Below are 24,571 nucleotides of genomic sequence, written 5' to 3' on the forward strand. Positions count from 1 at the left end.
ATTGTAATGCTAAAATACTGTTCCACAAACTGCATTCTTTACAGTATGTTTGACTACTACATTTGTTTATGTTTTGTGTTTGCTGTTTAGGGAATTCAAGGTCCCAAAGGCCTGCCTGGCTTCAGAGGCTTCCCAGGAGTGGGTCTGCCTGGTCCTAAGGTACTGCTCCAATGATTTTAATATCGTTATAAAAACATCATGCTTACTGAAGAAGAAGTTTAGACAGAACTGAGTACATTTTTGCGTTTTAACAGACATTTGTGTTTTTCATTTACAATTTAGTTGTTTTAAGCACAAATACTCTGTCCAGCACAAAATATTATTGAGAAATTAGCAGCCAGTTTCAAATTTGTATATTTGTGAGGCATTTTAGGAAATCGCGCTTATGTGTTCATTTTAGTTACTGCATGCAGGTCACTAATGCACAGAGCCACATTTTCTGCATCTTTACGTTTGGGCATAAATTTTAGGTTCAACTTTAAAACTGATGTGGAGTTACTACTAGTGGTGTAGCCTGAGTGTCATGCGCCCTATTTTAAGCTAATGTACTTCGTATCCAGCAGGTATTTAAATACTGCTACATTAATGTCATTCACAGGTCTTCAAGCTTCTCATTCTACTCTTCTTTACTTTTCGCATCCCTAGTTCCACTCCACTCCACTTCACTCTCCTCTCATCTCCTTCCTCCATTTGATGCTCTCCTCTTTTCTGCTTCCTTAGTCTCTCTTTTAGCACTCTTCTGTCTCTCACTCATCCTCATCCCCTTTCGCCTGCATCTCCTTATTTCTGGTTCCTTTCTCTTGCCCACTTTGCTCATCCTTATCTCCTATATCGTTCTCGCTAAACATTACATACGACATTTTCCGGCCCTCCTCCCTGTTCTTTCACTCTCTTCTTTTCTTTAATCCCTTTCCTCTCTCTTCTATATTATTCACTTCGCCGCTACTCTCTCTGTACATCTCCCCCTGAAAGGTAAGCACAGGCAAGCACTGTTTCTAAAAAAATCAAAAATCTGAACAGGCTGCCTTTGAAATAACGTTTGTTGTGGCAGGAAAGACTGGACCCCCTCCCACCTGCTGCATGCCCTGATTCCTTGCACCATCTGCACCAATGGTAACTGCGCCTGTGGCTACCACATCAATGATGCAGACTATCATTGCCATCAGCAAAACGAAGTCAACATTCCGATTGCAGAAATGTGCAAAACATCACTGATTGCAAAATGAACATTTGCACATGGTTGCAAAATATCATCCTTTGTGAATATTAATAAGGCACGAGGCATTTCATGACCATTAAAACACATTGATGTAAGCAAATAGTCCTGCTTAGCCTCCATATAATTTGAAATTTGGGTTGTGATTTTTTAGGTGACAGTGGTACTATTTACTAGAGCCATTCTTTTGGCTCCATTTAAAAAAAACCTTGACAAATTATGGGCACTTAAAAAGGATGCGAATGATGGTACCTTGTGGTATCAAAAGCATGAAAATGAGACCAGACCCACTGCCACCTATGATGGGGCATGTGCATTTTTTCCACCCTGCTTTTAAAAATGAACTTCAATTGTTGCATATAGACATTGATAGAGATGTAAATGATGATTCCAGGGAGTATCGAACGCATGAAAGGGAAACCCATCACACTGCTACCATTAAAGGACCATATGCCAAAGGAGTATGTGTGATAATGGCAATGTTGACATACATGTGAAACTGTGACTGAAGTATGTGATGTAGAATGGATCAATGGGCCCGATTCACAGAATGAACTTAAGACTCAATCCTAAACTTACTACTATTTTGGTATTCACAGAATGCACTTACTACTTTTGGCATTCACAGAATGAACTTACTACTTTTGGTATTCACAGAAGTTAGGATTTTGTCTTAAGTCTGTCTTAAGTCTGTCTTAAGTCTGTCTTAAGACAAACTTAAGACAAAATCCTAACTTCTGTGAATACCATAAGTAGTAAGTTCATTCTGTGAATGTCAAAAGTAGTAAGTGCATTCTGTGAATACCAAAATAGTAGTAAGTTTAGGATTGAGTCTTAAGATCATTCTGTGAATCGGGCCCAATGTTTTTATCCGATATAAGTCTGTGACTACAGTGGGTGACTCCCTTAGTACAACCATGTGGACTTGATATTCCCTAGTTAGGATAAGGAGAAAGGAAGAATGTGTGTACACCTACCCAAACCTTGTGTGTTTATCTGCAGTTTTTCCTATACTTTTGCTTTGGGAACTTCACTTCTATGCTTTTATCATCACCCGAGTTGTGCATATGCAAGCAAAATGTCCTAATTCCAAAACATTTTATGCATCCACTGAGGTTTTTGGATTCGACCTAGTAGGAAACTATTTCTCCTTTAGAATTAGTATGTATGAAGGAGTATTTGGATAGGGATCTGTATTAGGCCAGAAAAAAGCCTTTGACCCGTTTGGGCATTAATACAGGCTGAAACATGTCTAACTTTTTAAGGAAGTTTTGAGACATCATTTGTGTTTTAACCCAACCCCTGGTACTCATAATAAAAAGAAATGTCTTTGGATCTTACTTTAGGTAATTTTAGTAACTTGAATCCCTTTCCATATCCAGGAGCCTCTTATAAAGAATCCCCTCAAAATGAGGTTGCGTCTGTCCTGCTAGTTCTACCTTATCAGGACCGGGTAAGGATACCAATGATGAAGCATATCATGAAAGAGTGGATGAGTTTTTCTTATCAAGAAACATCAGTTTTATTTTTTAAGTGGTGCCCCTATTAGTTGTTGCACTCATTCATTATGGAATAGTGTATTATAAGGGAGGCTGTGCAAAGGTTTGTCCTTTTTTCCCCCTCATGATGATATTAAATCATGTAGTTTTTAAACCTGCAGGACTGCCCCTCAAAATAACCCTTGTTCGCAGGAAAGAAACCTATATTCAAATACTAGATAAGCCACCCCTAAGTAGGCCTAGCCCCAGAAGTTTCAGTGGCAGAAAATGTAAAAGTTTTCCATGCACAAAATGTAATATTGGCATTTACATACACTTAGTATCTTTCAAAAGCTATATACTCTTTCCTATGAAAAAAGCTCAAGTTCAAATAATATCATAATTCTCTGGATTGGGACACGCTTCTAGGACAATCCAAACTCTGTTTTGATGGTTGTTAAAACCAAATTCAGTGGTCGTCAGATTTTTAATAAATACTTAGGAAAAGTGCATTTTAAAAATGTTTGCTTTGTCTGCCTTAACCTGCAGTGGGCTAAGTAGCATTAGCCTGCTGACAGATAGTTCTGCAAATGCTTTCCCTTAAACAGGTGTGATAACTCCTCTCAGAGCAGAAACAATGGCTTAGGCCTTTTGGCAGGACAACCTGACTGTCAGGTAAGTGACACATGTCAGCTCTGTATGGGCAGTTTGGGGGGGCGGGGGCGGTCAGGGATTTCATTAATTTGAAGGGGACCAGGCTGAAACCTGTTCATTCATAGTTAAGTGAGTCCTGGGGAAGAGAACTCAGTTGTCACCTGAGCTCTCTCTAGCCTGTTTGGCACTTGCCCAGTGGTTGAGAAACTGGGCCCAGACCCAGTTTGATGAATCTGAGAATGTGGGACTGCTCACTAAGAAGTAGATTCCGAGGGTCAGTTTGCTGACTTGTGTGGCTATAGGGACCCATCAAGCTTCAATGTGGCTTTTTCCTTGCATGAGCAGTTAGCCTCTAACAACTGTACCTGGACTGGATTCTCCTCGTGGCGTCTTCTGTAGTGAGGCTTAGCCTCTAAGTGCTGTCCCTGAGGTCCAGTGAGCCTTATAAGTGACCATGAGGAGCTGTGCCACAAATTCTGAAAACTTCTATATGTCCAAGACTTCTGGAGCATCAGTAGGTCCCTGTGACAACAGAGACTGATATTGAAAGGACTTTGTCAGATGTAGATCTAAGCTTGGCCCACTGGCATATTTGGAGTGGCATAAAATAGATTAAGGTCTAATTACAACCTTCCTCTTTCTATCAAGGCTAGCACTTCCCTCTGGTCTTTTCGAAAAAATCTGAAAACCTGGCTTTTTAACTTATGATCCTGAACCCTTGTGGGTTAAACATTTCAGTTATCAGCGCCGAGATGCCCTAGGGCCTTCGTTCGCGCTCTACAAATGTTGTTATAAATAAATAAATAAATATAAATACAACGTAGGCGGTTTTCCTGCTACCCGTCGCAGCAGCAGTCCAGAAAACACTGGCAAACCAGCGGCATCTCGTCTGCTGTATCACATGTTTCCCTCTAGGCTGGCGGTCTGTGGGTGGCGGTGTCATGACAACGGCCTGCTTCGACTCTGGTAATGAGCCAAAAGCCATTGCAGGCCATGCTACAGTGCCTCCAGCCAGTCGGGTGCACTGCTTTCTTGCATTACGTTGAGCAAGGGAAACAGAAGGCCTTGGAGGGTGAAACATGAGCACCAGTCACATTTCACAGGGGCACATTCGCCCTTGAGTGAGTTATATGCCTCATTACCTGCCTTTCCGCTGAGTCTCGTTTGGCTGTTCCCCACCAGGATAAGGTTGATGGAAAGGCAGGAAGGACTGATTTGGCTGTCTCTTCCTCTTCCTCCTTGGTAGCAGAAATGTCGGCAGTGGAGGCGGTTTTGTGGTGGTCTCACGGCACAGACCATAATCGGGTGCTCGGACCTCCGAGGAGGCGGTAGTCGGACTGCTGAAAACGCAACGGCTGGACACATACCGCTGTCATCTTAATCAGATCGTAAGTCCAAAGGTAGAAATCGTGACCACATGAAAGTGAGAAAAGTATACTCCAGACAACAGGACTTAGGCAACTACAAAATGTACATTTCGCCCACTTGAAGTTTTTTGTGGGACTTCAACCTCATCCATGGCTATCCATCTTCATGAGGGCTTTGTTGAATACAATCTGTAACCTTGCCCCACTGGAGGACTTCGACTTCCATTTCAGACTCCAAGTCAGAATGTAAAATCATTTACCAGGACAATATGCTTGGTAGATTTTTTTTTAAGATTTAAGACAAACAGCACTAAGAAAAAGTAAAGTGCCAATGATTACTTAGTCACTGTTTACGGTTGACCTTGACTTAGGTGTGATTTCAGGCTGAATTAAATGGAGCACAGGTTAGATAAATAATAATAATAATAATAAAGAGCTTATAGAGCGCTCAGTAACGCCGAGATGGCGTTACTGAGCGCTCTATAAGCTCTTTATTATTATTATTATTATTTATCTAACCTGTGCTCCATTTAATTCAGCCTGAAATCACACCTAAGTCAAGGTCAACCGTAAACAGTGACTAAGTAATCATTGGCACTTTACTTTTTCTTAGTGCTGTTTGTCTTAAATCTTTAAAAAATCAGATTGCTTTGTTGGATGTTTGTTGTTTTAGTGTGATTTTGCAAATTAAAGTTTTCTCTATTTTTAGAAATAAGCTGTGGGATTTTTGTTGTGTTCTGTTTGGACTTTTTAACTGTTTTCTTACCGCTAAATGGTTTAAACATCTTCCTAGGTTAAACCTGTGCACTCTCTGCCATAGCTACCAGGCAGTTGAACCCAATTTAAATATTGAAACTAGGTTTTACCCTGAAAAGTGTGTGGTCTTAGGCTTCATGGTCGACACCCAACCCCATTTAATAACCCACTTTTTTACACATGCATACCTCCATACATACATACAACGGGGCAATGTTTGAATATGCCATTATTTTACCTTGATTTCCTTTGATTCATACATAGTTATTTGAAGGCATTGATCTGTTCCCTGGTACCGGTGGCCAGGTATGACTCTGTGCAGGTATAAGAATGTAGCAGAAGAGGCAGTAGGCCTGATGCCTCCAGTGGCATAGGGGAACTTATCCAAAATGGGCCAGATATATCATCAGAATGCCTTTAACAGGTGCTGGTGGTGATTCTGGCTGTATCCTGGCACATGTACTTTCAGCATCATCAGTATTTCTAAAAGTTACACGTCATTGTAAATGTTGATATTTTTAGCCAGCTATCTACAAAAGACAAGAGCCGTTTAGGACACTAGAGATAAATAATTCATGAAACATACTATTATATCCCCAATCCTGTCAGGTTGTTTGGCATTCCACATTTTTGACCCTGCTTAACATCACTTGAAGGCACCACCCAACAGAGCACGAATATAACATCAATACTGAACTTCTTCTGTACTACACTTAAATGAGTGCTATTGTTTATTCTTCTACCTCCCTCCGTCTCCGTGTTTGCAAACAAGGGTAAACAAATGTAAAGCCATGTAGTGAAGAAAGACTTAAGAAAAAGACATAAGCCCTCATGTTTAAGTGATCTGGTAAATGGGCTAGGTTTTGGGTTTGCTTTGTGCGCCCTAAGTTGGCCAGATATGCCTAGACGTGGGTCCCTTGCTCACTTTGCCACTGGATTCAAGCTAGCCTGGCTGATGACGGCTGATTAGCCAGAAACTGGGCCCAGGATACTTGTTTCCGGTCCAGGGAAGACATGGCTTGGCAGTTTGGGCTGGACTGTTCCCATGAAGCACAGGGTCAGACTGATCTGCATATGGCCATGTATGAACTGGGGTGGCAGGGTGAGCTAAAGGATGATAATGGATTAAATCCAGATCAGTTGACTGGGGGTGAGTGCTACCAATGTTCAACACTCCGTCCATCATCCCCTTTGGTTTTGTTAAGATTTTCCTCAGCACCCCCTGTAATTTCTGATACCAGGATACTGGCAACTTCGTGGGTGGGGAAAATAAGCCATGACAATTTGAACTTTAAGTACCCACTTAAAAATGAAGAGTTACTGAGGAGTTAGTAAATTAGTGTCCTATTCACCAGGTAACTCCACATTCTCCCTCATAGTTTTACAAATAAATGTTGGCTGTTTTCAGCAGCCAAATTCTCGGAGTAAAAGTTAAGACATCTGTGACTTTCCCATAGATCTCATAATTCTGATGGGGCCGGTAACTGGTTTTACCGGCCTCATCCTACTTAAAAAGCTGTTTATAAGAAGGGTCTAAGAAAGAACTTTATCTTTACTATCACAGCCCCTGAATGAACCGGAGGTGGGAATTAGAGACATGGGTCTAACTCCCTGCATTTTGTCTTAGATACAGCTCAGTCACCAGAGTCCTACTCCCAAAATGAAAGTGCTAAACGAGGTTTTCAAAGTAGAACTTAGGTCTCCCAGGTGACTTAAATGTACGTTACATCGATTTTAATCTGTATTGAGTTATTTGTGCTGTATTTTTGTAAATTAGTTTCTACTTTTCTCTCTTATTATCTCACCTTCTTCTCTGCTGTATCAAATCTATAAACTATAGTATTGTGGAAAGAGCTGTAATAAACCTGACCGTACTTTGCCAAATAGTCCAAACCTCTTCTATTCACCACCAAACTCACATGAAGCCTGTCTTGGGCTTTGATTCCGATTTTACTATAAAAAGTAATTATCAAGTAATATCTGACTATTTTTCTACTCATATTGATTTTAGTGGGTCTCTAAACAACATTTATTTTAAGGAGCCAAGAGAACGGTTCGCTGAATTTTATAAACAGACCGCTTCCGTGTTCTGCCTCACAATTTTGTGGTATTTAGATACAACACTATTACTACTTTTATATCATGCTCTTTCTGCCTTTTTGCTTATTTCTTTGTTGACTTTAGTGTATTGTGTGGATTGAATCTGGCATGCCTGAGCACCTTAGTTATGCCTTTACCTAGGCCTAGTTGCAAAAGCATCTGTGCTCCCAAGTCACAAATTAGGAGACCATGTTTAACTCAAATCAATTCAGGTTTATTGAGGCCCATTCAAGCTCATTGGTTTCAAAATCCACACAAATACACAATATTTAGTTGGTACTGCAGCATTGTTATGAAGTTCATACAAAAGTGATATTATAAAACCAGCTTAGCTAAAATGAAACAAAATGCAGAAATATTTGCATTGGACAGACCACTAACAGACCATCATATTAGCAGTATCTGCACTCATTATTACAAAGGAGCATACTAAGAGCCTGATCCACAAAGGTAAGGTTGCATGTGTAGACCTACTCGCATGTAGAACTACTGCTACATTTAGATGTAACTCTACACTTTTTCACTATTTACAATTTTGAGACATATTTCTAGTTTATAGACTTACGATACACCACTCCCTCAAATACGGCAGTATAGACTCGTATGACAGAATTTATGTGTCTACAGTGACTGTTAGTAACTTTCCAAATCTTTTTGGCGATCTCTGCCACCGTGGCCGAAAATGTAGGGACATTTAATGTAGTTTACTGTTTAAAAAAAATCAAGAAAATTAATTTGTTGTAAAATAAATATAACAAACAATACAAACCTGGGTCTCCATATAAAATGTGCAACGTACTTACACCTAAAATACATTTTCTGTTACATTTTAAATTAATTAAAAATAGTAATTCATTTTGGAAGCTTTAATTTTGTTAAAAATACTTAAAAATTACCTACCCTCACTTACATATAAAAGGTAACCCAATTTAGAAAGTATTATACATGCATGTTTAATACACACAAACAGACACACATAAACATATATACAATTTTCATAAACTCCACACATTTTTTTTATAATTATTTCTCACTTTTCCACCACTTGTCCTTTTCTTTTCCACATTCACTACCAAATCCTATATGTACAAGTGCATAGATCTCTGTTAATGTGGTGGAGACCTCTGTACAGAAAAGATACAAGAGGAAGAGGTGGAGATCTCCGGCTGAAGGTCTGTGAATTGCATTTTGTAGCATGTGAAGTAGTACTGATGGAGTACTACTTTACATACTCCAATAATGCCTTTTTAGGAATCCGGTCCTTAGTGTACCTTTTTCAACCATTTCAATAACTTTTGCAACTTCATTCACTACCAGTGTGCCTGATAGGTTTCACAAATGTAAATTACTTATTTAAGGTTAGCCAATTAATACATAAGTCAATGTAACTTAATGGACTAAATACCCCTTTAAACTTCTTACATATTTACATTTATATATAACATTGTAATTCCTCTTATTTATTAATTTTTGTATTCTGATGAAATATTTAAAATATAGCACTCGGTCCGGATATTTAAGCTCTCAATTGTTTATGAGTTGTTCAGTCTATGGCATCAAATGAATTCTGACCAATAAAAAAGGCGAGAAACAATGAGCAGCAGGCAAGTTCATCATTTAATACAAACCTCTCTGACATTAATATTTTATCAATCTACTTAGAACTCAGAATCCCTTCTAATTAATCTAAAGCCTAATTTACAATTACAAATTAGTTAAATGAAAAGTAAATGGGAGCTATCTTCTTCCTCTTCATCGCACTAAATACGTTTATTCCAGTTCCCCGTATGTAATATATTTACTTGTTTGAGTGGATTGACACACGTAAGTTTCACCCATAAGGCCTTGAATTACTGGGGTTCAACAAAGGACCTATAACTATCGAGGTATTTTATGTCTAAAATGAAAGGCTATGTTCTTATTTTGTAAAGCTTTTTCTTCAGCCTCTTATTTTGTTGTTGACGCATGAAATGGCTATGCATATTGAATGCAATTTAAATAGTGTTACATGCACTTTCTACCTGCATAACACTGGGGCATCCAATATGTCGTACCTTCTTAGTGTTCTCATTCTCCATCAAATTCCAATTTTTTGGGTTAAACATAGATGTATTAACTATTATCTCAGAAAGAGACTGAAAACAAGACCTAATGAAGTCAAGTAAGTTTCTTTGTTGAACCTGCAATGGGATAGAGATGTGGCAGTTCATCATATTTGTAAAAATAGCCAATGTTCACAATCCCAGCTCAAACAAGAAGCAACATGTTTCGACTCATTGTCAATGTCCTTCATTATCAATTTCAAAGGACAATGGGGACATATTTCTTTAGCTTGAATGACAACACATTCATAGAGTCCTTCTAAAGTAACCCCTCAAAGGAAATTGAACTATTTTGAAATACTCACAAAAGTCTTAGGGCCTAATTAGGACATTGGTGGTGTGTTAATGGGCTGCCACGCCACAGCCCTGCTCCCACACAACCAAGTTGACTGCTGCCTGCCTACCAGACTACTAGTTTTCTCGTGGCCTATCTGGTGGTGCTTTGGCGGCCCAGCAGTGGTGCAGTTCTAAGGCCCATATGTGAGCCTTAGAACTGCAGCGCAAAGGTAGCAGCAAAGTCAGTTTCTGCATGGATGGACTGGGCAGTCCATGGTGTGCAGGAACAGGGGTGCATGCACAGAGGGGGGCACCTTGTGCCCACAAGCCTGCACCCCCATGCACAGGGGCACCATTGAGCTTTGTAGGGCCCCCTTGGAGCATTGTAGGGCCCCCTTACTTTCCTGACTGTCACACTTTTCATGACAGGCGCACTTCCATGAAAAGTGTGGAGGTCTGGATAGTCGTAAAATACTGCAGCACCACCAGGATATTGCTGCCCCAGACCTTCACCACTGCCAAGGGATCGTGGATCCCCAGGAGTTGCAGCGGTCCAATGGCAGTGTGACCGCCAAAGTTGTAATATGGCGGTCGGACCCCCGGTGTGGCAGTAGCCACACTTCTACTGCTGGACTGGCATGAGTTTGGCAGACACCAGATCAGCAAATTCATAATCAGCCCTTAGTAAGTACAAATAGTATTTGCGGGAAATGCAACTGCAATGAAGACCGAAAGGCTGATATATAGAGAAATGGTAGCATCTTGCTAGGACAGCCATCTTGCCAAATTGCTGTATTGGAATGAGCTGCAGAAACAATGTAAACAGTAACCGTACATCAAATAATTTCTTGTCTAGGGGGAAGAAGGTGACGCCGGACCTCCAGGACCCCATGGGCCTTCGGTAGTTGGAGCACCAGGCCCTAAAGTAAGTCTTTAAAACACTGTCCTTGTGATTCCAATTAACTATTTTATGTTGTTATAAACTGTATTCATATTTGCACGTGTATCAAGTTCTGATTATGACCTTTACTCCTGGCGATCATGCAATGAGCTATGTCTTCATTGTGTGCAGTGAAACTTTATTTTATTTGTATGTTGAAATGTAGGTTTTATTTAATATATTATGTGCGTGCTGTTCTAATAGTAGTAGATAGACTGAGTTTTGACCACGCTGAAGTGGGAGTGCTATTCTGCTGTTATGGCAAATTGTTGTTTTTGGTCAACGTTGCGCAGCATTGGTCTACACTCTTGTTTGGATTTTCCCATAGTACGTCCCAGGCACAGGGGGAACTTGAATTAATCTGTACAAATGGAAAGGGCTGCTTTATTTCCCCGGAGTTTTATAAACGTGAACTTTACCTGAAGGTATCAGAGCGCTTTACATGAGCAACAGTTGCTGTTACATACGGACACATTCATTTTGCTAGGCATGGGAGATTAAGTAATTAGCCGAGACTCGAACCCGGTTCCCCGGCGTCAAGGTCGACAGCTCTAGCCCTAAATCCATATCCTCTCTCCTTTAATGGGCTTCTTAATGGGTAAGAGTATTTTCTCTGTGGAGAAAAAGAAATTGAAGCAAGTGCATTTAGATATATGCAGTTGAACTCTATTTACAATTATTCATGGGTGAATAATTACTCTAGTGATACTCCTAAGAAGTGGGAGCCTCTTAAGAGTACAGCTGATATTCTTTCTAATTCAAAATATTGTCATTTGCGCCCAAATGTGGGTGTTAGCCAGAGGTACAGATTAATATATTACTTTGTGAATCACACCCCTTGTATGTAACTCTCAGCTGACTTGACCAAAATGAGGTGGGGTTAAAGCTTGGTCACTAGGAGTGCATCCATATGCATGCATGCATATGGACTGTCATGTCAGAGAGTCCTATGCATATCCCATTTAGCAGGATTAGCCAAGAACCACAGTGCCACAGGGTTATTCCTGACCCACATACTCTTTATATGCAGCCGTGCAGAGGTGAGCATGGGTACTAGCCTCGCGACTTGGACACACATGGAGCCATGTAAAGTGGTTAACCAGAAGCTTGGCAGATAATCTGCGTTGTTCAAAAGAGCCCAATAAAGAGTATAATGCTGTACTGAAAAATACAGACAAGTAGCAGATGAGAGCGCTGACAACAAATAAAAGGTCAGATTCTTTGATTTTCATTCTGTAACATTACATTTTGCATGTTCCCATAGCAATGCAACTGGTTAGTTGCCCATAACTTAATTTCTGCATTCACTGCCTTCTGCTTAACTGTTTCTCTACTAAAGGTATTCGTCTTAGTAATACTGATTACTTCAATTCCATCTGCCTCATCCCAGTCGTAGACAAGGACCCTGCTGCCTACCAAGTGGAAAAATAACATCTTGGGTCCTAGCTTCAAGCTACATGGTCAAAAGATATGAGAAGACAAACCTGAAAAATGTAACGACTGAAGTTCCATCATATTCGGTAGCCATAGCACCTTGCCTAGGCCTCCAGAGATGCAACATTTTTTTTTCCTTTATAAACAAATGCTATTGTTTTATTTTAACAAGTCACATGTCCCAAGCATAAAAACAGATCAGTCAGTAACAATTACAATTTGCAGCAAGCCCGGCAGCTTGTTCGAACCAGCAGACACAGAAAGAAAGAAACCTATAAGTTGTTGTATTTTCATTCTACTCCAGCGTCCACTCCAAAGCCCCAAGCCATTTACTTCAAACTCTTGCATGTTTAGCCAGGCATCCCCTGGCCTCATACACAGGTTTTTCTGTTGCGCGCACCTGTCCAGTCCACACCTCCACAATGTCAGCAATGGTGACCTGGGGGCCTTCCAAGTTGCAGCAATATCTCTCTTAGCCACTACAAGAGCAGTTCCCAAGAAAGCCCTGTCTGCCCCAGAGCACCCACCCCATCATCCACTCCTAAGAGGATCAGCAAAGGGTAGAGTTCCAAGGTGAGGTCGAAGATGTCCAATAGTTCAGTCGCCACCGCCTCCAAGTAACATGTTATGGAAGAACAGGACCACACCATGTGAAAGAAGTCCACAGGTATTTGGCAACAGCTGGGGTCGGTCACCAGGCCATTTTGAAAAAGCCTGACTGGAGTAAGGTAACAGGATTGTCACCAAGGAATGAGAGGGACAACTACAGAGGTTGGACTGCAAATCCCACAATTCAACACACTAAATGGAGGCAATCATGGGCAGGGAAAACCACACATTTAAAACACAACACAGGTGATAAAATATGCAATTACAGGCAGGCTAAAACTACAATTTTTCATTGTAACAACCACAGGGATAGACAGTAAACACAGAAAGTGAATATCGTTTTTTAAACAACTTTTTGTCTTGGGAAGAGACAGCACTAGTCTGTCTCCTTACCACTTCCTGGACTCTGCTCACTGCAATCTGGGGCACAGGTGGGCTGTAACTCACAAGATGGAGGAGAATGATTTGGGGTGCACCCAGCAAGGGCTTAATGGGCTTGGGCAGGTGTGAGAGGAGGGCTCAGACTTGCCTGGTAGTTGAATAGCCAATGGTCTGCTGGCCTAGGGGTGGGGGCTGGGCATCTGCTTCTCCTGTTCGGAATCTCCTAGGAGACAGACAGACTCAATCCACACTTTGGACTGCAGCAGGTAAGGGCCTCACTAACTTGAAATCTAACAATACTGTTTGAATAAAACTTTACTCCCCTGCTGGCCAAAAAACGAAGTGCACAGGCCCTAGTAAAACACAGTTTAAACAGCTCCCAGAAGCACCCTCTGAAGTAGAAAAATCCCTGTTGCTGGGGGGCGGGGGGCTGGTTTCACTGGCTAGTGAACACATAATGGTGGCTGGGAGTGCACTGTTTTAACATACAGGTCTTAGCACAGAGCAAAGGAGAAATTTGGAGGGAAAGCAGAATTGTTACCAAGGAATGAGAGGGAAAACTACAGAGGTTGGACTGCAAATCCCACAATTCAACACACTAAATGGAGGCAATCATGGGCAGGGAAAACCACACATTTAAAACACAACACAGGTGATAAAATATGCAATTACAGGCAGGCTAAAACTACAATTTTTCATTGTAACAACCACAGGTATAGACAGTAAACACAGAAAGTGAAGATCGTTTTTTAAACAACTTTTTGTCTTGGGAAGAGACAGCACTAGTCTGTCTCCTTAACACTTCCTGGACTCTGCTCACTGCAATCTGGGGCACAGGTGGGCTGTAACTCACAAGATGGAGGAGAATGATTTGGGGTGCACCCAGCAAGGGCTTAATGGGCTTGGGCAGGTGTGAGAGGAGGGCTCAGACTTGCCTGGTAGTTGAATAGCCAATGGTCTGCTGGCCTAGGGGTGGGGGCTGGGCATCTGCTTCTCCTGTTCAGAATCTCCTAGGAGACAGACAGGCTCAATCCACACTTTGGACTGCAGCAGGTAAGGGCCTCACTAACTTGAAATCTAACAATACTGTTTGAATAAAACTTTACTCCCCTGCTGGCCAAAAAACGAAGTACACAGGCCCTAGTACAACACAGTTTAAACAGCTCCCAGAAGCACCCTCTGAAGTAGAAAAATCCCTGTTGCTGGGTGGCGGGGGGCTGGGGGCTGGTTTCACTGGCTAGTGAACACATAATGGTGGCTGGGAGTGCACTGTTTTAACATACAGGTCTTAGCACAGAGCAAAGGAGAAATTTGGAGGGAAAGCAGAATTGTTACCAAGGAATGAGAGGGAAAACTACAGAGGTTGGACTGCAAATCCCACAATTCAACACACTAAATGGAGGCAATCATGGGCAGGGAAAACCACAAATTTAAAACACAACACAGGTGATAAAATATGCCATTACAGTCAGTCTAAAACTACAATTTTTAACTGTCAGTCAGTCAGTCAAACTACTTTATTCGATAAATTAATATCATAAAAAGACATCGGTACAATTATATAAATATTACACAACATAAACAGCAATAATTATACAAATAATATATCCATTAAAGATTTTGATAAAATTACGCTAAAAACTACAATATTCTTTTTTGACTGTCATTGCTACATCAGTGCCATAATCGGTAAAAAAAGAAATTAATTTTAATCCAAATCATCCAGAGTCAGTGGTGCACAGCTAATCTTGTTACTGATCCGCACAGCGGCTACTAAGAAGCTAGCAACATGAAATATTATACAGTGAGTATTTAGTAATTGTAAGTACAGGAGGGCTGGCCTAACCTGTAAGAACCCTGCCTCCCTCAGAATAGGAAGCAGGAACTTCTTCCTAATGTCAGAATAATAATTACAGAACATAAAGAAGTGTAAGGTGGCCTGCGGGGAAAAGTTATCATATTTACAGGGGCTAGCCTTTTCCGGAGTGCACCATTTAGGGAAACAGCCCAACGTCAAATGAATCAAATTAAAACGAAATCTGGTTAAAAGGTGCCGATGATAAGGGCGATTCACTAAGGTAAGATAGAATTCAGGTCCAGGTGAGTTAACTAAAACAAAGTTTGCTTTAACAGTTGGTTTCCTCAATTCTACCTCCTCCCTCTCTAGTGACAGCAAGTGCAACATAGCATTTTTTGTCTGTGAGACATCCTTAAGTGTTATAATCTCGGGGGAAGAAAAAAGCTTGGGTCGCCCTATTTTATGAAAGCTAGAATAGATATATGCTAGCCAAGGGATCTTGGAGACATTTTCCAACAGAAGACAATATTTAAGGATGATGTTATTCAGGGAGATTTCCTGATTTAGCCAAGTCTTCAGCCAACAGGTTAGAGGGGCTATTTTTATTAAGTCAGTTACGTATCCCACCCCCAACTCGGTATGGATAGTATAGGTAGGAGTAGACTGTGGCACTGTTAAAACTGATCTCAGGAATTTATTCTCAATCACCTGAATTCTGTATTGGGGGCAATAACACCATATCGAACTGCCATAGGTGGCAACCGCAAGACATTTAGCTTTATATACCTTCATAATAGCTTCTACTGGTCTAGCCCCTAATTTCTTTGTAAATCCCAAGAGTGCTGAGGTTGTTCTCGCAAATACAATACTTCTATTTTTTTGTTGCGGGCCCCAATTCCCACTTTCGTAGAATAGGACCCCCAGATAGGGAAATGTGGGGACCCTCACCAGGACAAAAGAATGTTTTAACTTTGTTTTTCCTACAGCAATTCCCTATAATCATAACTTGGGATTTTTTTTAGTGTTTATTTTAAGATCCAAAGTCTCCATAAAAGTCCCAAAGGCATCTAACAACCTTTGAAGACCAACGCCCGTGCGGGCCAAAAGAACAGAGTCATCCGTGTACAGGAGAACCAGTATGACCAGATCTCCTATACGCGGTACGTCCTGTGATGCCCCCCCCCCCAGGGCAGGCTCCCAAGCATTAATATATAATGTAAAGAGAAGGGGGGCCAGAATGCACCCTTGTCTGACCGCGCTCTCTGTGTTAAAATGACTGGTGCAGCGTCCCTCAGAGGTAACCCTAACAGAAGCTAAAAGACCAGAGTGCAGGTCAGCTAAAAAGTTAACTAGGGATGGGTCAAAACCTATATTTAATCAAATTTGCCACAACTTTGACCTATTCACCAGGTCAAATGCGGAGAAGAGGTCCATGAACCCCATATACATCAACCCCTCCTTTTACTGTAACAACCACAGGCATAGACAATAAACACAGAAAGTGAAAATCGTTTTTAACAACTTTTTGTCTTGGGAAGAGACAGCACTAGTCTGTCTCCTTACCACTTCCTGGACTCTGCTCACTGCAATCTTGGGCACAGGTAGGCTGCAACTCACAAGATGGAGGAAAATGATTTGGGGTGCACCCAGCAAGGCCATAAGGGGCCTGGGCAGGTGTGAGAGGAGGGCTCAGACTTGCCTAGTAGCTGAATAGCCAATGGTCTGCTGGCCTGGGGGTGGGGGCTAGGCAGCTGCTTCTCCTGTTCAGAATCTCCTAGGAGACAGACAAACTCAATCCACACTTTGGACTGCAGCAGGTAAGGCCCTCACTAACTTGAAATCTAACAATACTGTTTGAATAAAACTTTACTCCCCTTGCTGGCCATAAAACAAAGTGCACAGGCCCTAGTAGAACACAGTTTAAACATTTCACAGAAGCACCCTCTGATGTAGAAAGATCCCTGTTGCTGAGGGGGGGGGAGGCAGGGGGCTGGATTCACTGGCTTGTGAACACAAAATGGTGACTGGGAGTGCACTGTTTTAACATACAGGTCTTAGCACAGAGCAAAGGAGAAATCTGGAGGGAAAACAGAATTGTCACCAAGGAATGAGAGGGAAAAACTACAGAGGTTGGACTGCAAATCCCACAATACAACACACTAAATGGAGGCAATCAAGGGCAGGGAAAACCACACATTTTAAACACAACACAGGTGATAAAATATGCAATTACAGGCAGGCTAAAGCTACAATTTTTAACTGTAACAACCACAGACATAGACAGTAAACACAGAAAGTGAACACCCATGTACCCGTGGGACCATTGCCTGCTCTTAAAAAATATTTTTACACGCGTTGCGGAAAGGGGCCTTCCCATTTGTATAATGTGATTGTTTAGAGACTGCATTTCAGTCGCAAAGCATTCACACATACCACTGTGATTCGGTATTAGGAAGGGACACCCTAAAAACACCTTTTCCTAATGCCAAATCGCAAACCCAATTTGTGATTCGGTAACAGGGTACCGAACTGCAAATCAGGTCGTTTGTGAACAAAAAAAAAATCTTTGTACATCCTGCCCCTGGTTATTCACTGGTCTGTTGTATGAACAATGAATAAATAAACTCGTTGCTTGCTTCTTTTACATTAGAGGAGTGAATAATTTCATTTAAAATATGTGACTGGGGGGGCGTGGCCAAGATGGCGGTGTGAGCAGACGTGCTTTGCCGAGCTCCCGCCGCCGGTCGCCGACTTCTAGCACTAGCACAGCACTTATCCCGGCCCGAAGAGTCTCACACGGCGCCTGTTGCCGGCGGTGCAGCGGCGGAGGTGGCGGTGGCGGCGCAGACAGCGGAAGAAGCCCAATCCTTGCCGCAGTCATTCGCCACGGCCGTTGGGGCCTGGAGTGAGCGGAGCAGCGAAAGTGAGGCCGAGGTGGGCGGAGCCTGAAAACCGCCTTGGTGATTCCCTGGGCGGGCGACGGTAGTGGCGGCAGGTCCGGCCTGCGCGGTGTCGCGCGAGGCCTCCCGTAACCCCTCGCGGAGGCTTCTGCGGACCTGCTACCCCAGCCAAGTTACCGGAGCCGCCCCCGCCCGGACGATTGCCGGTGCGCAGCAGCGGCCCAGGCAGCGGCGCCAGGCGGCCCCCGACGACGCCAGAGGTGAGGATCGGGTGGTGGACGACCGGCCCCCGGCACGTGGCGCGGCGGCCGCAGCGGAGTGGAGGAGGTCGGGAGGGGTGAGACGGTGACGGTGGGCCCCCCCCTCCAGCAGGGCGCCCGCCTTTCCCTTCGCCCAGCCGGGGCCGAGCAGCGAGACAGGCCGCCATTTTGGGAGGCCTCGCGCCACACTCGGGAGAGCGCGGGCGGTCGGCCTGAGCTCCCCCACTCGGTGGCCCACTGCCACCACACAGCCTCCCTGGCCGCGAATAAGGAGCCGGACGCCCCCCCCACACTGCACGTAGGGCGCTGGACATCGGAGGCCCGGCCTGTACAGAGACCGCCGGCGCGTGGTGTGCCCGAAGCTTTGGGCCCTGAGATCACTGACGCTAGTGGCACCCGCTCAGCACGCCGGGGAGGGCCTCGTTGGGTCATGTCCAACGGGAAGACCCGGAAGACCCGCACCATCACGGAGCTCTTCACCCCTGGCACTATGGGGAAACGGACGGACATCGTGTCAACCAGCCACCGAGCGGGCCCCGAGAAGAAAGCCCCGGACTCTCCGTCCTTGGGAAAGACGGACCCTGAGGGCCCTGTTACGTTCCTTCTTGGAGTCTCTCTTTACCGGCCTGCGCGAGGACATACACGCCCTGAAGAAGGAACTTCAGGAAGAAATAAAAGAGGTACGCCGAGACACTGACGCCATTGGGGAGAGAGTGGCTGATTTGGAGGCGAAATGCGACACGCGCGACGCGGAACTCGAAGCGCTGCGCCAGGAGCTGGTACGCATTCATGATCAGCAATTGGACCTCCAGACCCACGCCGAGGACATGGAGAACCGCTCCAGGCGGCACAACATTAGGATTCGGGGTGTGAAGCACTCCCCGGACACGGAGGATCTCTTTCACTTCACCCGGGACCTGTTTAATCATATCCTGGGCCGCCCAGCGGACTCTCCCTTAGGCCTCGACAGAGCACATCGAACGGGCCCACCTAGGGCTAACGTGGCCCTTCCGGCGGACATACTTGTGTGCGTACAAGACTTCCGGACCAAAGAGGAGATCCTCAACAAGGCGCGCCAGTTGGCGCCGATCACCTTCGGCGCACATTCCCCAACCTTGTACCAAGACCTCGCAGCCCTTACCCTGGAGAAGCGCCGCACCTTTCGGCCGGTCACGGCTGAACTACGTAAACGCAACATCTCCTACAGTTGGGGCCACCCCTTTAGACTGGTGTTTAAAATGGGCAACAACCTCCACCAAATGCGCTCCCTCAGGGAGGCCTGTACCCTCCTGGGCATCGACGAGCCGACGGTGGACGAGGACTCCTCGGGTGGGGGCACCACCGGTGAAGACACAGCCGGGAGATGGAAGCAGCAACGCCGTCGCCACAGACCACGGCGCCCCGCCACTAAGGAGATAGAAGAGGGTCAGCGGGCGGCGGTGGAGACCGTCGCGCAGGGCCTAGCGAAACCGGACAGTGGCTGACATCTGCTCGAGCTGCACAGGCTTCGACAATTTTGATGAGGCCGGGATTGCTCGCTCTGGCGGCGGGAGTAGCGGCATCGGACCCAACACACTTTCTCCGTTGTCCCAGTCCCGTTCTGCCAACGGCGGCGGACGAGACCGTGCTTCATCCACCAACACCGTTGCCATTGCCTGCTTACCAAGAGACTACCTTACCACGGGTCCAGCGGACTCCCACCTGGACCTGGGACTATGTTTGTTCGAACCTTTTTCAATGTTTGGATAATGGGGCGGCGGGGGATCCGGGAGGGGGGAGTTGCACCAGTTGGGGTTGGGGTTGGGGGGGAGTTGGGGGAAGGGGGGGTGGGGCGGGGGGGCTCTCCTTGTCCAGGGGGTTCTAACTTCACTGATACAGTCGGTGGACGCCCCCGCGCTGTGCTAGCCATTGTCCTACGGCTCATGCCCACTGCCCACGGGTGGGACCTAGCATCTCTCCTATTACGCCCGACATGAAACGTCACTTGACGATACTCTCACTTAATGTGCGGGGTCTTAACAGCCCAAACAAGCGCAGGGCGATACTGTCCTTTTTGGAGCGATCGAAAGCAGACATATGCCTCCTCCAAGAAACACACCTTGTCACTGGTGACCACCACAGGCTTAAATCGCGCGCCTTCCCCTGGCAGTTCTTCTCCTCCTCCCAGAAAAAGGTAGCCGGGGTAGCAATTTTAGTGGCCAAATCATTCGAGGGGAGAGTCCTTCAGAAAGAAGCTGAACTTAAAGGGCGGCTTCTACTTTACAGCTTCCAGGTCGCGGGTCGCACTCTGCTGGTGGGTTCGGTCTATGCCCCGAATGAGGGACAGGAAAAGTTCTTGCACACGGCACTAGAATCAGCCACGTCTACCACACACCCACACCTACTACTCGGTGGGGACCTCAACCTTGTGTTCCACAACACAGCAGATCGCTCGGGTCAGAGATTCGGGCAGGTGGGGGCACTCACGCCCGCAGGGCATGCACACATTGCAGATCTAGGCCTCATCGACTTATGGAGACATGCTCACCCACAAACAACGGCCTACACATACTACTCAGCGGCGCGCAAGTCCTATGCGAGGCTGGACTATTTTTTGTGCTCCTCCCAACTGGTGCCACAGGTCAAGGACGTGGAGATACTCCCGGCCTCGCTGTCGGATCATTCCCCAGTCGTGGCGACTTTTTGCATAGGGCCCGCGTCGGCTCCCCAACGGCACTGGAGGCTACGAGACGGCCTTCTGCAACTGCCCGACACCCAAGAACGGCTTAAATCCGCGATTGCCCACTTCCTGGAACATAACGCTAACGAAGACACTACTAAGGCCACACAGTGGGCAGCCCTCAAGGCGGTCCTACGCGGTGAACTTATCTCCATCGCCTCCGCCAACAACAAAGATAGGGCTCTGAAGCGAGCCGAACTCACCCAACGGGTGGCGGAGCTGGAGCAGATGCACCAACGCACGGGGGCGGCGCGGGCATGGCGCCAGTTGTGCGCCGAAAGGAAAATGCTAACTGCCTTAGACCAAGACGTGGCGGAATACGCCGCCATGCGCCTCAAGCACGCATACTACACCGGGGGCGACCGTTGCGGGAAGCTTCTGGCGAGCAGACTACGGGCGCAGACTCAGCGGCAACAGGTACGCTCCCTTCAATCCGCTAGTGGCACCCAGATCATGGAGGACGCAGCCATAACGGCGGCCTTCGGAAACTTCTACGCCGCTCTTTACGATGCGGACCACCTGGACCCCAATGCCGACCTAGCCTATCTGCGAGGCGCGGCGCTCCCCACCCTCAATCAGGCCCAGGCGGACTTCCTCGATCGGCCTATAGGCCTGGAGGAGGTCATCTCGGCGATATCGCGCCTCAAGGTGGGGAAGTCCCCGGGACCTGACGGCTACACTGCGGCCTTCTACAAGGCCCTTTGTCCACAGATTGCCCCCCTCCTGCGCGACCTGTTTAACACCTTCAATCAGCCTGGTGCCATACACCCCGATCTGCTAGAGGCGTCCATCTCTGTGATTCCTAAGCCCGGTCGTGACCCGACCAACTGTGGCTCCTACAGGCCTATCTCGCTGCTGAACATAGATCTGAAACTTTACACCGGCATACTCGCAGGTCGCATAGCGCCGTATATGCAGCAGCTGATAGACCCTGACCAGTCGGGCTTTATCCCCCAACGGCAGACCAGTGACAATACTCGGCGAGTGCTGCACCTCATTGAGGCCGGGTCACGTACCAGGCCGGGTTGTATGCTCCTCACCATCGATGCTGAGAAAGCATTTGATAGGGTGCATTGGCCCTATCTTGACCAAGTGTTGTGCCACTTCGGGTTTGGAGAAACACTCCGCCATCGCATCTTCAACTGCTACCGCCGGCCCAACGCGGCGGTGCGGGTGAACGGTCATACTTCCCCGAGGTTCGACATCGGCAGAGGCACCCGCCAGGGCTGCCCGCTCTCGCCGCTCCTATTTGCGCTCTACATGGAGCCGATGGCACAGAGAGTGCGGCACCACACACTCATCTCTGGCATCCCGTTCGGTGCTGACACGCACACAATTAGTCTTTACGCTGACGACATCCTACTGTCCCTTACCAACCCGATGCAGTCACTGCGTGCTCTCTTTGTGGAGCTTCACGCCTTCGCCCTGGCCTCGGGCTTTAAAATCAACGAGGCGAAATCGGAGGCCCTGAACATCGGAAGACCCGCACCATCACGGAGCTCTTCACCCCTGGCACTATGGGGAAATGGACGGACATCGTGTCAACCAGCCACCGAGCGGGGCCCGAGAAGAAAGCCCCGGACTCTCCGTCCTTGGGAAAGACGGACCCAGAGGGCCCTGTTACACGTTCCTTCTTGGAGTCTCTCTTTACCGGCCTGCGCGAGGACATACACGCCCTGAAGAAGGAACTTCAGTAAGAAATAAAAGAGGTACGCCGAGACACTGACGCCATTGGGGAGAGAGTGGCTGATTTGGAGGCGAAATGCGACGCGCGCGACGCGGAACTCGAAGCGCTGCGCCAGGAGCTGGTACGCATTCATGATCAGCAAGTGGACCTCCAGACCCACGGCGAGGACATGGAGAACCGCTCCAGGCGGCACAACATTAGGATTCGGGGTGTGAAGCACTCCCCGGACACGGAGGATCTCTTTCACTTCACCCGGGACCTGTTTAATCATATCCTGGGCCGCCCAGCGGACTCTCCCCTAGGCCTCGACAGAGCACATCGAACGGGTCCACCTAGGGCTAACGTGGCCCTTCCGGCGGACATACTTGTGTGCGTACAAGACTTCCGGACCAAAGAGGAGATCCTCAACAAGGCGCGCCAGTTGGCGCCGATCACCTTCGGCGCACATTCCCCAACCTTGTACCAAGACCTCGCAGCCCTTACCCTGGAGAAGCGCCGCACCTTTCCGCCGGTCACGGCTGAACTACGTAAACGCAACATCTCCTACAGTTGGGGCCACCCCTTTAGACTGGTGTTTAAAATGGGCAACAACCTCCACCAAATGCGCTCCCTCAGGGAGGCCTGTACCCTCCTGGGCATCGACGAGCCGACGGTGGACGAGGACTCCTCGGGTGGGGGCACCACCGGTGAAGACACAGCCGGGAGATGGAAGCAGCAACGACGTCGCCACAGACCACAGCGCCCCGCCACTAAGGAGATAGAAGAGGGTCAGCAGGCGGCGGTGGAGACCGTCGCGCAGGGCCTAGCGAAACCGGACAGTGGCTGACATCTGCTCGAGCTGCACAGGCTTCGACAATTTCGATGAGGCCGGGATTGCTCGCTCCGGCGGCGGGAGTAGCGGCATCGGACCCAACACACTTTCTCCGTTGTCCCAGTCCCGTTCTGCCAATGGCGGCGGACGAGACCGTGCTTCATCCACCAACACCGTTGCCATTGCCTGCTTACCAAGAGACTACCTTACCACGGGTCCAGCGGACTCCCACCTGGACCTGGGACTATGTTTGTTCGAACCTTTTTCAATGTTTGGATAACGGGGCGGGGGGGGATCCGGGAGGGGGGAGTTGCACCAGTTGGGGTTGGGGTTGGGGGGGAGTTGGGGGAAGGGGGGGTGGGGCGGGGGGGCTCTCCTTGTCCAGGGGGTTCTAACTTCACTGATAGAGTCGGTGGACGCCCCCGCGCTGTGCTAGCCATTGTCCTACGGCTCATGCCCACTGCCCACGGGTGGGACCTAGCATCTCTCCTATTACGCCCGACATGACACGTCACTTGACGATACTCTCACTTAATGTGCGGGGTCTTAACAGCCCAAACAAGCGCAGGGCGATACTGTCCTTTTTGGAGCGATCGAAAGCAGACATATGCCTCCTCTAAGAAACACACCTTGTCACTGGTGACCACCACAGGCTTAAATCGCGCGCCTTCCCCTGGCAGTTTTTCTCCTCCTCCCAGAAAAAAGTAGCCGGGGTAGCAATTTTAGTGGCCAAATCATTCGAGGGGAGAGTCCTTCAGAAAGAAGCTGAACTTAAAGGGCGGCTTCTACTTTACAGCTTCCAGGTCGCGGGTCGCACTCTGCTGGTGGGTTCGGTCTATGCCCCGAATGAGGGACAGGAAAAGTTCTTGCACACGGCACTAGAATCAGCCACGTCTACCACACACCCACACCTACTACTCGGTGGGGACCTCAACCTTGTGTTCCACAACACAGCAGATCGCTCGGGTCAGAGATTCGGGCAGGTGGGGGCACTCACGCCCGCAGGGCATGCACACATTGCAGATCTAGGCCTCATCGACTTATGGAGACATGCTCACCCACAAACAACGGCCTACAGATACT

The 24,571-nt window shown here is 46.6% G+C and overlaps 1 protein-coding gene across 1 annotated transcript in view; it reads left to right on the forward strand.

Moving 5' to 3' along the window:
- The window catches only part of COL28A1 (collagen type XXVIII alpha 1 chain), a 689,953-nt gene that overhangs the window by 305,323 nt on the left and 360,059 nt on the right, over positions 1-24,571 (forward strand). Inside the window, exons 17-18 of the mRNA XM_086941924.1 lie at positions 91-159; positions 10,806-10,874. Of these exons, the coding sequence (XP_086798050.1) occupies positions 91-159; positions 10,806-10,874 (138 nt within the window). The remainder of the gene's footprint in view (positions 1-90; positions 160-10,805; positions 10,875-24,571) is intronic.

The sequence above is a fragment of the Lissotriton vulgaris genome, chromosome 10 (assembly GCF_964263255.1).
Source record: "Lissotriton vulgaris chromosome 10, aLisVul1.2, whole genome shotgun sequence".
NCBI lineage: Eukaryota > Metazoa > Chordata > Amphibia > Caudata > Salamandridae > Lissotriton > Lissotriton vulgaris.